The sequence below is a fragment of the Cryptomeria japonica genome, chromosome 2 (genome assembly GCF_030272615.1).
Source record: "Cryptomeria japonica chromosome 2, Sugi_1.0, whole genome shotgun sequence".
NCBI classification, from domain to species: domain Eukaryota; kingdom Viridiplantae; phylum Streptophyta; class Pinopsida; order Cupressales; family Cupressaceae; genus Cryptomeria; species Cryptomeria japonica.
The window spans coordinates 149,483,155-149,496,329 of record NC_081406.1 but is presented as its reverse complement, the minus strand read 5'-3'; the positions used below and the strand labels follow the sequence as shown (position 1 = coordinate 149,496,329).

The 13,175-nt window shown below is 37.1% G+C and overlaps 1 protein-coding gene across 1 annotated transcript; it reads left to right on the top strand.

Annotated features, from left to right (window-relative positions):
• Positions 1-7,442: 7,442 nt before the first annotated feature.
• LOC131071390 (uncharacterized) lies at positions 7,443-8,009 on the top strand. Its single transcript, XM_058007205.2, has one exon. It carries the CDS (start codon positions 7,443-7,445, stop codon positions 8,007-8,009), a length of 567 nt encoding a protein of 188 aa, XP_057863188.2.
• The last annotated feature ends 5,166 nt before the right edge of the window (positions 8,010-13,175 follow it).

The following is a 13,175-nucleotide window of genomic DNA, read 5'->3' as shown; positions in this document are numbered from 1 at the left end:
GAACACCTCAAAATTGCTACAAAGAGCTCCAAAAATCACTTGGATAAATGGAGATCAACCAAGATATAATTTCTCAATAAGCTAAGAATTGTAATGATGCAATTGCTTGAATGAATGATCAATGTTTTTAAAAAGGAGACAAAATCTATAGATCCAAAACTATAGGTGAAGATTCAAATATTTTATTTATAAAATCTTAGCCGTGGCTCTATTTCAATATGTTCTCAAAATTTCACAGTCATATGCTAGCACACTAGAACTCCCTCATAGTTTAAGCTAATAAGAAGAACTCTTGATATGTTCAACCTAAACTATATTCTTGCCTAAGTGTGCAATTTTACAAAAAACTAAAAAACATTTAGAATCAAAGAAATAAATAAAAATAATATAATACATGTGAATGTTAGTATTTTAATTTATTTTCTACAACAAAATACAAAACAAAACAGTGTATGAGATAAATTATGTCTCTAAACTAGAAAGAAAAACTGAAGAAAATCGAAACAAACCTAAAACTAGCCTTAAATTTATACTACAAACAAAATTTACACACCTATTAATCCGCACCCGTAGATCCGTTGATTCTCTGAGACCTAGATTTCACCTGATGGGTTTTGTAAACAGACTACTTGATTCATCCCAAGAACTGTACTGAAACACAAGGATACCCTGAATTACCAAAAAAAAAATTACACATCTATCACAAATTGTCTATGCATATATTTCACCATTAGTGGCTTTTACCATCCACACCCCCAGCCATATATTTTCTGTCCCCTACCATTCATTTGCTCTCCAAAAGCTTAGAATTCAAGCCAAGCAAGTACCCTGGAGAAGAGAAAAGTTAAAACAAGATCCAGCCTGCTTTACAAAGAGAAAATTCTAAATTCTCTCTTCCACTTACACACGTTAACGCACAATATTATTGTTGAACAGAGCACCTAAAAGATACCATTAGGTAGCTGAATCCTCTTCATTGTTGTTCTCATGGTTTTTAAAAATACCCTTAGGTAGCTGAAGAGATTGTTCTCATTATTGCTCTCTGAGTTTCCAAGAACAGGGCTTGAATGGGGTGGTATGATTCTGTTTAGAACAGATGGATGGTTTTGGTAGCCTGCATGTGGATTGAATGTTGTGCAGGACCATCATTTGGCTTCAGTATATATTCTCAGGCCATAAAGACCCGATTTGGATATAACCAACAGCAATTGGACACCATCTCTGTTTACAGTAGCTTAGGAGTTTTTGGGGGCATACTCTGTGGCCTGTTAAACCAGTGCCTCCCTTCTTGGATTGTTCTGCTCATTGGGTCTCTCCACAATTTGGCAGGCTATGTGGTCTTATGGCTACTTGTATCTGGGAGACTAGCAGTTCCTCCATTGTGGGAGCTGGGTTTATTTACCTGTACTGCCATGAATGGCTCCTTATACTTCAACACAGTCTCAGTGGTGACCTCTGTAAATAATTTTCCAGATAACAGAGGACTAGTGGTGGGGTTGATGAAGGGATGCTTTGGTCTAAGTAGTGCTATTCTGTCAACAACATGGAAGGTATTGTTTCCAGATTCAGATGGGTCTTCCTATTTGTTAGTGGCCGCCATAGTCCCATCTGCAGTCACATTTCTGCTCATGCCAATTGTGAGGAAATATGAAGCAGATAATTCTGAAAATGGGTCTTCAAGAACTATGCAAAATCTGGCTTTGGCGGCTGCACCCATGGTGTTTTTAGCAGTGTTTTTCATGGCTGCGCCTTTCTGGGATGGAGACTCTTTGCAGGTGAGTAATCTCATTGTTTATGGTGTTATGTTTTTTAATGTATTATTAGCAACAGAACCTGTTTTTTAAATTTCTACAACCATTGGCTATTAGTATTTTTTTTAAAGTCAACTAGTAACAGTACTGGAAACTTCAAAACATGCATATAATAATTAAAATTAAAAGAATATACAATATAGAGTAGCAGTCTGGTGGAGGAATATCCAAGCCAAAAAGTCTGAAAGTATCAACACAAGCTCAATATAAATATTACATTAACAAGATAGCTGAAAGCTCGTCTTAAGCGAAAACAAGTTATAAGATGAGAAAATATTATTAATCTTAAAGAGCATAAAGTATAAGATCTTTTGTAATGATATTAAATTTCTTAAGTAGAGGTCTGTTGTGGTCATTCGCTATAACTGCCAGCTGAGACTGCACTCTTGATAATTGTACTTGGAGCTCAAAATTGCTGATGTGATTCTCCTCCAAGACTTTACCAAGTGCTACCTGATGCAAAATAATATCAAAGAGCAATCCATGCATAATCACTTCCATAAGAAGAAAAGTGTTAGAAAAGATAGCTTTGCATCGGGTCATCCAAATATATAAAAGGATGCATTGATGAGAAGATTCTGAGGTTATATTTTGTGGGCAGTGGAGTCCTAAAAGGGCTGATTTCCATTTTAATTTTATGATAAATAAAGCTAGAATAAGGGTCATGATTGCTTGCCAAATTTGTTGAGTATGTTTGCAAGTTCAAAAGGCATGTTTAATAGTCTCTAGCTTCTGACATTAAGAGCATTTGGTGGAATGGTTGGTAAGAAAAGTGAGACGTTCACCAACAACAATTTAATAATAAGAAAAGTGAGACGTTCAGCTTTGGATTTCCACATCACATAGCTCAACTTGAACCATTTGGGTTCAGGGCAATTGAAATTCCATTTCAGATTTAGTCTTGGTCGGATTTGGATTGCAAGGAGTTTAAGGTAAATTAGTTTGAGAGGGAAGTTGTCAATATTATAACCTGGACACGGTCTTTATAGAAGTTGCATGCAATAGGGCTAGAAAGTTTTAGTTGTAGATCAAAAGGAACAATATTTTGCACCTAATAAATGTTACATTTATTGAGCTATGTAGTTATTAGAGACATTTTTTATCTTCAATCCTTAACAATCAAGTACAAAAATCTTACAACTATACAGAAATGGATCTCTTGTTCATAACTGTCTTTTGCCATCAACAAAAATCTTATAAAATAGATCTATTAATTTTGATATATATTTTGAATATGAAAAAATAATTATTTAAGATTTTATCATCAAAATTTATACTAGATTTTCAAAAATAATTGTACAAACCACACTAAGTTGGTTAGAAATTTATGACATACCTCTCCATAAATATTATGTCTTCTTGTCCATAAACTTATGACACTATTATATTTGACAATGTGAATGAAATTGATGTGATTTAATGCTTAAGATTTTAAAGACTACTATTAATATATATTATGAAATTCATTCCTATGAAAAATAGGATAGATGACACGGATGAAATCTTACCATGATTTTTTTTTTGTCATCATTTGTTATGTAGCTCATAATTGATAGTCTTATGACGCTCACTAGACAATTTGAAATTGATGCTTGTTGTCTTCCTTTTTGAAGTAGATCTAATGCTTCCAAGCTTCAAAATCTACTGTTCTATTTGCCTTCCTACTCTTTCGAATTTTTTTCTTTAACTCCAACATTCAAATTAATCTATTCTTCTATTTGGCTTCCTACTCTTTGGGATTTTTTTCTCTAACTTTTGTTTATACTACATACTTTTATCTTTTTGCTCTTAGGTAATATTTTATGGACATTTTTCTATTATTTTTAGGGGAAGAGCATTAATCACTGCCCATGTTTCAAAGCCCATTAATAAATTTCACATGTACCAATAGTCGCCCATTTTATCTCAGTAGTTAGAATTTCGGACTTTAATTGGAGGAGTTGTGCAACTTGATTCATACTCATAGCACATGACTAGGGAATTTATGCATAAGTATTGGTTATTTTTGAGGTGGTTGTAGTGCACGGTTATCGGGGCATCTTTAAGTATGTATCGAGCGAAACTTTGAATTGACCACCTTTTGACCCTTGCGCACATAATGGAATCCACAACATGCGTTGTTACTACCTAGAAGCCAGAACAATAGCTATAAATAGCTAAGTCGCATACAAAGAAAACAACAGAAAAAAATGTTGAAATCCGATGTATCGTTTATGATTTGTGAGTGCATGAAATTAGCTATAACACTATTGGTATGCTTCTCCTATATTTAAATATTATAAATAATTATCTATATTTTAATTAATTGATATGTTGTAATTTCAAATAGTATATTTAATTATATATATAATTTAATTAATTAATATGTTATAGAAATTAATTAATTAAATTACGATTTCAATTTTATTGAAAATAAAATTAACAAAAATCATTGAAGTAACTTTTATTTTACTAACAAGTTTGTTAAAAGTTGAAATTTAATAATTAAGAAAACTATATAAATATCAAGCAGATATTTTCTACTTTTATATGAAATTATTCAATTAAAAAATATTTTAAAAAAAATCTAATTTCAATTTTTTTAAAAAAAATTTCTCGAACTTGTACATATCTCTAATCTTATTCACATTGATAGTTTTATTCCACTCTCACGAAGTCTATTTAAAATCTATAGTAAAAAGTGACAATCATATGTCATTTAAATTAGTGTTACATACAATATGGGTTTTTAATATTCTTTATTTGAGATGTCACGATGCATGCAAAACAAGAGATGGAATGCGTTAGTTTAGAGTAGGAAACAGAAAAGCATTTGGAACAATTCTATTTTTAATATGAAAAACTCATTTGCTTACATGCAAAAATCTCGAGTATCATTAGTTATAAAATAATTTGGAATATATTTGTTATTTGTGGATGACATTCAACATGCAATATATCTAAATGCTAATTCAAGTTTAAAATGTTGTGCTAATGTTCTTGAATGTTGATGTAGTTATAGTTAATGCTCTAAAACAATTAGAGGAGTCCTTTCAATGCTCTAAGATGACTTCCAATGCCTTAGAATGAATTAGAGGAGTCCTTAAATTCAATTCTAAGGGTACAAGTAAAATGTTTCAATTTTAAATCAACACATAATTACTAAGTAAAGGTAAAAATAACATGGATTAAGAATAGAAGAACATGAATAATTGTAGATGGAGCATCGCAGGAGACTAGGGCTTCGGCCAAGGGATTTGCAGGGTTTTCGAGCATAGGGAGGATATTCTCAGGAGAGAAGGTTTGACCTTCAAAATGCGCATCAAAGTTTCAACCAAATGCGAAATGGTAAACGACCCTGGCAAAAACCAAATAGGGCTTGGGAGGATCCAAACAAGTTTTTTTACCCTCACAAACAGTGGGGGGAGGACTCTAGAGTCAGGGAGGCAAATTTTGGCAGTAATGAGAATTTTCGCAGTTGGGGGCATCGTAATAAAGAATACGGGCCAAAAACTATATGGCAGCATTGCCAGGAGAAAGAATGGCGTCCAAAGTCAAAAATGCAAAAGGCAAATACTACCCAAGTGAGGAGAGAGGAGGAGAGATTGGAGAAAATCTTGCTGATGCTGGATAACCAAAGTTGGAATGGATCAATGGCATTTTTCTGGGCGCGGGGCCTTTTTTTAAAATGTTTTGGAGATTGGCCATATGTGGGTAAAATGAAAGGATGGTGTGCGGAAAACTGGAAATGCAAGATTGAGCTAAAAGCAATGCCAAATGGTTTCTTCTTGGTCATCACTGAGAATAAGAAGGATAAACAGTGGATTCCGAATAGTGGACCCTTTTTTGTGGGGGCAGAGGTTTATATATTTGGGAGTGGGAACCAAATTTCAACCCTTTGCAGGCATCAGTTGAAATGGTACCCATTTGGTTACGTTTATACAACCTGCCCAGAGAATACTGGAATGAGGAATCTTTCCAAACTATAGGTAATAAATTAGGGTTTTACATCAAAGCGGATGAGGCGATAGAGTCCAAAGATTTCAGTGTATATGCACAAATATGCATTGGTTGGAAACCCCATTACCCTCTTCCAGCAAATAAAGAGATAATCACCAATGAAGGGCAATGGCTTCAAAAGATTGAGATTGAAGAATCAAGTGAAAGATGCAAATACTGCAAAAAATATGGTCACATGGAGGATACTTGTCTGATTGGCCCAAAAGGGAAAAATGTGGAATCAACAATCCAAGAAGAGTTAAACGTATTAGCGAGCAAAGATAAATAAATGGGTGAGAAGGAAGCATAGATTGGCATTATTAAAAATACGCAGATGCCTCTGATCCAAGAGGAGGCTTCGCCGGATGCAAACAAGATGATCTCTTCGAAGGAGTAGATAATAGTGGATGTTTCCCTAAGAGATAAACAACTGGAGGTAGTAGGGTGGGTAGAAGAAGCTATTGTTCGAGTGGAGAAGGTAGTAGACGTCTTGGATGAAGCGAAGTCAAGAGCCACATCCCTTGTGGGAAAGGGACAACCGATGGAGGTGCCTGAGAAGATGGAGGGTTTGCAGGAGGATGCCCTAGAAAAGGGTGGAGTTAATGTAAGCAGAGAATTTGAAGGAGAAGAGGATGATGATGAATGAGGATGAATGGATGAGGAAGACATCCTGGAGACAAGGACAATAGAGCAGACTGAGCCTGAATGGAACAAGATTTGTCTGGGAGAAAAAAGATCTAGAGGTAGGAAATCAAATCAAGTTAGAATTGTAATGGTCGGAAGTGCTAAGGGACAATGCAAACTCACAGTAGGGAAGGGAATTACCCTTCTTGAAGGAAAATGAAAATCATAACATGGAATGTCAGGGGCTGCAATACCCCTGATAAACGCTGATTGATCAAAAGAGGTTTGGATCAATTAAGGTCGGATGTAGTTTTTCTGCAGGAAACTAAGCTTAATAAAGAATATTCAGATATGCTCATTAGATCTTGGAAGTAGTGGAAGGGAGTCTTTGTTGATTCGGAGGGTGCGTCGTGAGGTTTGGGTATTCTCTGGAACCCATCCAATCATAGGGTGGAGGTGTTGGGTGACTCCCGTATGTGGCAGGTGTGTAAGATCCATTCCTTCCCTTTAAATGCTGATTTCTTTTTGATTAATGTGTATGGACCAACTAAACCAAATCAACAAGGAAATTTCTGGTAATCCCTTTCCTCTCTCATCCAAAAAGGAAGGAACTATCATTATTGGGGGAGACTTTAATGCAATTCTGGAAACAAGTGATAAAGTGGGGGGCAAGAGAGGTCCTACATCTTCCCAAGAAAATTTTCAAAATTTTGTGATCAATAATGGTCTCAAAGAAATCAAATCCAAGGAAGGACAATTTACATGGTCGAACAAAAGGATTTTGGGGAACCATGTAGCAGAAAAACTGGATCATTTTTTCCTGGGAGGGGCTTGGGCAGATTCCCCCCTCCTTTTTGTCTCAAATATCCAATCGATGGTTGCTTCTGACCATCTATCGGTGGAGCTAATTAAAGAATTTGATGGCCCTCCCATTAGGTGCCCCTTTAAATTTGAAAAGATGTGGCTGAGGGATGGGAGTCCGCGACACTTGATTGTGGAATGGTGGGCTGAGACTCTTGAGGTGTAACAATGGCTTTTAGGTTTGTTAAGAAATTGCAATTTGTTAAGTCTAAGGTTAAAGAGTGGAACCAGACTAAATTTGGGAATATTTTTGCTAATAAGCAAGAGTTGGAGGAGAAGCTGGCCGCATTACAAGAAACAATAATTCAAAATGGAATGTCCTCAGAGTCTTTTTTGCAGGAACGTGATCTTCAAAATCAGTACAATGAGATTCTAACACGGGAAGAAATCTATTGGCAGCAAAAATCGAGGGAGTACTGGCTTAAGGAAGGGGACAAAAATACTAAATTCTTCCATAATTCGGTCGAGGCCAGAAGATCTTGGAACAAAATCACCTCCATCCATAACAAGGGAAATGTCCTTTTGGAAAACCTGGAGGATATCAACAGTGAGGTAATCAGTTTCTTCTTGACTTTATTTTCGAAGGAGGGTAATATAAGTTTAGAGGATCAACAAAATGGACTTAATGCTATTTCAAAGCTGATCATAGAAGCACAAAATCAAGCACTCATGAAACCTATCCAGTTTGACGAGGTTCGGAGGGCAGTTTTTAGCATGATGGGGGACAAAGCCTAGGCTCAGATGGCTTCCTGTCTCTCTTCTATCATACTTTTTGGGATTTAGTTGGGAAAGAGGTTTGGGCTATGGTGGAGGAATCGCAGAGAAAGGCGTATGTCGCAAAGGAATTGAATTGTACACTTATAGCCCTTATCCCCAAAGTGGAGCACCCAACATCTTTTAATGATTTCAGGCCAATCTCTTTGTGTAATACCATTTTAAAATAGTAATGAAAGTCATCTCTAATAGATTGAAGCCAATTTTAAATCACATTATCTCAGAAGAGCAGAGCGGGTTTGTTCCAGGAAGATCGATTGTTGAAGGAATAATAATTGCACATGAAGCCATTCGCACTGTAAGATTAGCAAAAGTGGATTGAATGTTGATTAAATTGGATATCAGAAAAGCTTATGACATGGTGGATCAGGAATTCCTATTCTGGGTCCTTAACAGATTTGGTTTCTCAGAAGGATGGATTAACTGGGTTCGTGCATGTTTAGATGGAGTTTGGACCTCACTGCTAGTAAATGGTAGCCCACAAGGTTTCTTCCAAACCTCTCGTGGAATCAAACAAGGGGATCCTTTTGTTGGCATTACATTAAGTTTGTTGGTATGATGATATTGAGAAGGTTGTTGGAGTTTGATGATATAATTGATAAAGGATGATTACCGTCTTAATAATATTATTTTGTCATTGATGTCAAGCAATTGATTTTTTGGTTCGGGATAATGTTGCCATATCTTAAAGAGTATGTTTTGATGAGTATAAAGATGTCGGTAAGTGACACTGAAAGAATGTGAAAATGAAGGGGAGTAATAAGTTATTTAATGGGCAACTATTACCGAGTTAGACAGTGATGAGATTATGATATTTTGATTGTTTTGATACCTATATATGTGTATTCGAAGACTGAATAAGAAGGAGAAAAGATTTCATGCAACAGAATGAGTAAAGGTTTGATATTGTTCTATTTTACTGAGCAAGGAGCTAGTCGGTAAACACCAAGGTTATCAGTGTCGGTTAAAGAAGAAAGAAGTTACCGAGTGTCGTCAACAAGCAAAGCTACCGAGACAATAATCGAGACGAATACAAAATGTATACTGAGTAAAGTTCAATATTTACCGAGCGTCAACCGAGCAGTAACAGAATGCATTGGATGAATAAATACATTATTAAATGAAGGATGCCAATGAGCTGGAGATTTATAGAAGATTGGAATGTCGTGCAAGAAGTTTGTTAAGGATCAACGGCAATGAAAATTCAAGAGTTAGACAACACAGATTGAACGGTCATAACCGAGCACAAGTACCAAGGAAGGATTACAAGTTTCAAGGCAAGACAAAACGTTTTTCAGTTCAAAGGATTCAATGAACCTAGTCAAGTTTGAAGATCTGATGGCTAAGATTAATCATGGGAAATGTGATTAAGGAGATTAAGCGGTTAGGAATTTCTTATAAATAAAGAAAAGTTGATGAACAATGTATGCAGGCAAATAGAAGAGCAGTGATACTGCAGAGGTGATTATCGAGTACAGAAGATTGAAGATCTGATTGAAGAACAGATTGAGAAGCCCAACAAGGAGGAAGATAAGTCTTATGACAAGATTATTTTGAGCACATAGAGTCTACTTTAACATTTCAAATGTGAAGTTGCAGATATATTTTATTATTGTTATTTATTTTTGTAAGTGACGGGAAATCTCTTAATCGAGTGGACCTAACAGTCTTATTTGTAAATCCTCTAGCGAGGTAACATTCTGAATGAGTGTTTGAAATCCTTTGACAAGGTCACTTCTAACAAAGTGCAAGATTCAGATAAATCTGAGGGAAATCCCTTGACTGGGTCACATCTAGTAATGTGTTTATGTAATCTTTAACAGGATTGGCTTTTAACCGAGCATACTCTAGAAGAGTATATTTTCTTTGTGGGTCCGAAATCCCACAGTGGTTTTTCCCTATTTGGGTTTCCATGTTAAATCTGGTGTTAAATGTGTTTTGATGTTTCAAGTTTATCAGTTTATGAGTTTGAATGATTTACAGTCATAGTTGCATATCAAGTAAGTTCTACCGAGGTTGAATCTGAAGAATATTTTGAATTGTGAGTTTATCTGATTCCCCCCCCTCTCATCTAACTAACACCTTTATCCCCCTTCTTATTCATCATTTTGGCTGAAGTGTTGGGAAGATTGATTCTTTCTCAGAGGAATCGAGGTAGTTGGAAAGGGATTCAAATAGTGGAAGGAATGGATCCGATCACCCATCAACAATTTGTGGATGATACCTTGTTATGCGAACATTCTTCACTACAAGAGGCTAGAGTAATTAGAAGGACAATAAATACTTTTTGCAGGGCATCTGGTCAACAAGTCAATTGGACAAAATCAGAAGTTCTATTTTTCAACACAGGGGGAGGAAGACAACAAGAAAACATAAACATTCTAGGAGTCAAAGTGGGCACCTTACCTGGAAAATTCTTGGGTATCCCTTTATTTGGGGGGTTGAACCATATGGAATTATGGCATAACCTTATTGACAGTAGTGTCAATCATCTTGAAGGATACAAAATTAAATGGCTTACCTTGGCTGGAAGATTAATGCTCCTCAAATCGGTCCTATCTGCCCTACCTATATATTCCATGATGGCTCTAAAGATCCCGGAGAAAGTGATCAGATGCATTAACAAAGGAATGAGAAAATTTCTTTGGAATGGAAAAGAGGCAAGTGACAAGATCCCCTTGATGGCGTGGGACAAAGTTTGTCAACCCAAGTTGACGGGGGGGTAGGTTTGAGGAAGTGGACATTGCTTAATGAGGCAATGGGAGCAAAGCTGGTATGGCAAATATACTCTCATCCGAACCAAAAAAAGGTACAAATTTTAAAACATAAATATCCAGATCAGATGAGCAGGGAACGAATTTTCACCCTCAGAATCCTCCCCAAAGGCTCTGCTATCTGGAATTTCATATGTTCTTGCAGACATGTGATCACTAAGCATATCACATGGGAACTAGGTAAAGGGACAATGGCCAATTCTGGATGGACTCCTGGGAGGGCAGGCCATCACTCAACCAAAGGCAAGGTTGTGAGGAAATAAAATGAATTACAGAAACACAGTGGGGTGTGAAGGTAGCAGATTTCATCACTAAGTGCAGGATAAATAGAGTGGACCTTTGGGAATGGAAGAAGTCGGACAATATTCCTATGACTTCAAACCAGAAGGCTCGGTTGAAGTCCATCCTACAGGAGTATACGCCACCTCTGTCGAATAAGGAAGATACACTTAGATGGTGTGGATCAAAATCTGGGCAGTATTCAGTCAAAATTGGCTATGGCATTTTAGAAAATTTGGAAACAAGGGTGGACTTACCAACTAAACTGTTGTGGAGCTCTCCTATCCTCCCGAAAGCAAGAGCATTCTCATGGTTGGTTTTAAGAAAGAGAATCCTGACTGGAGAAAGACTGTGCAGATTAGGCTTCCTGGGTCCATTTAGGTGCATAATATGTAAGAAAGCAGAAGAAACTCTGGATCATCTGCTACTTCAATGTGAGGAGGCACAGAAGGTATGGAAATTTCTTCTTGGTAAACTGAATTGGGCCACCCCGCTTCCTAATTCAATTTTTGACATTTTTACAAGTTGGAGAATACCCTGGCAAAAATCAGTCTTTTCCATCTTATGGCTAGTGGCCCCGTCTCTTGTTGTATGAGAAATTTGGAAGGAGAGAAATAGGAGAATTTTCCAAGATAAATCAGAATCTGAGGAGAATTTGTGTGCAAGGGTGGAAAGAGCAATAGCTGAAGCGGTTTCTGTGGCGGCCAGGAATCATAATTTAACAAAACATCCATTCACAAATGAAGATAGAGATATCCAGGCAAATTGGCCTCTGATCCATTGCCAACCTATTAATGGGTCTTCGGGGGTTGATCCAACTTTTTCTTTAGAGAAGATTAAATGGGAACCACCGAGCAAACAGTGGATAAAGATCAATTTTGATGGTGCATCAAAAGAAAATCCGGGAACCTTAGGTGCTGGAGTGGTGGCGAGAGACGACAACAGATTTATCCTATTCAAAGGATCTCAACAATTGCAGGATGGTACTAACAATGAAGCAGAGGTCCATGCGGATTTTCTAGCAACAAGACTAGCCTTAAACATGAAAGTCCAACGACTGCACTTAGAAGGGGACTCTCAGATAGTTGTCAATGCAATAGCTAAAGAAAACGTGCCATGTTGGAAGCTAAACCGATGGGTGGCTATGATCCAAGAGAAACTCAACACATTTGTGGATTTATGTGTCTCGCATATTAGGAGGGGAGCAAATGCAGTGGCAGATTTGTTGTCAAACATTGGAAGTGAACTGGATAGTTGCATGGCCAAATGGTCGAAAGGTGATGGTTGTGTGTGGGAATGGTACTAATTGTAGCTTTTTAGAAATGTGCATTCTTCAACTTATTAATGCGAGAAAAATTTGGCAAGTACATATGCCAAGGTGGCAACTGCTCTTTGAAGAAGGAGTTGTCTGTGGCAGGTTGCACGATCGGAGCGAGGGGAGGATTGCAAAAAATCCTGCTCTTGATCTCATGGCATTAATGCCTTATCCTTCGCACTCATTATCTGTCCTATACGATGGAGGCAAAATTTATTACCCTTTGAGCTGTGTGCCAGGGTTTGTTTGAAGTAGAACTAATTGTATCTATGTAGCTTTTGTATGACAATGTATTGCAGGAATTGCTATTTTAAAATTGGAGGTGACCATGGAGGCTAATTTCACTCTGTGAACAAATAAGAAGTTGGTGCCCTTTTTGGGCAAGGTATCAGATAAGTGGATGCATGGACTTTTCCGGTTTAAGAAGGAGAAGTTGTGGGCGGTATCTCGTCTTATGCTTGCAGAGGAGGTGGCTTATATCCATCACCGATATCGAACTAACATGGAGGTGTACTCTTTGCTTCTAGTGTGGGCCTGTGAGTTCGAACCGAAGGTGGAAAAGGTAAAACTCACATTGATCAAATTGATCGATGGGGAGTTTTTGATTAACCTGGATTCAATCTTGGAATGGGTGGTACCGTGAGTTGGCATTCGAATCAAGGAAGGGGACGACCAGGAGGAATTTCTTCCTTTTATTCATGGTCCGGAGGATGCAATCAAAGACCAGTGTCATGAACGTTCTCGAGTGGGGTGGAAAGC

Excerpts from the sequence above, each read along its gene's own strand:
- LOC131071390 (XM_058007205.2), top strand. The coding sequence starts at position 7,443 with ATGGCTTTTAGGTTTGTTAAGAAATTGCAATTTGTTAAGTCTAAGGTT.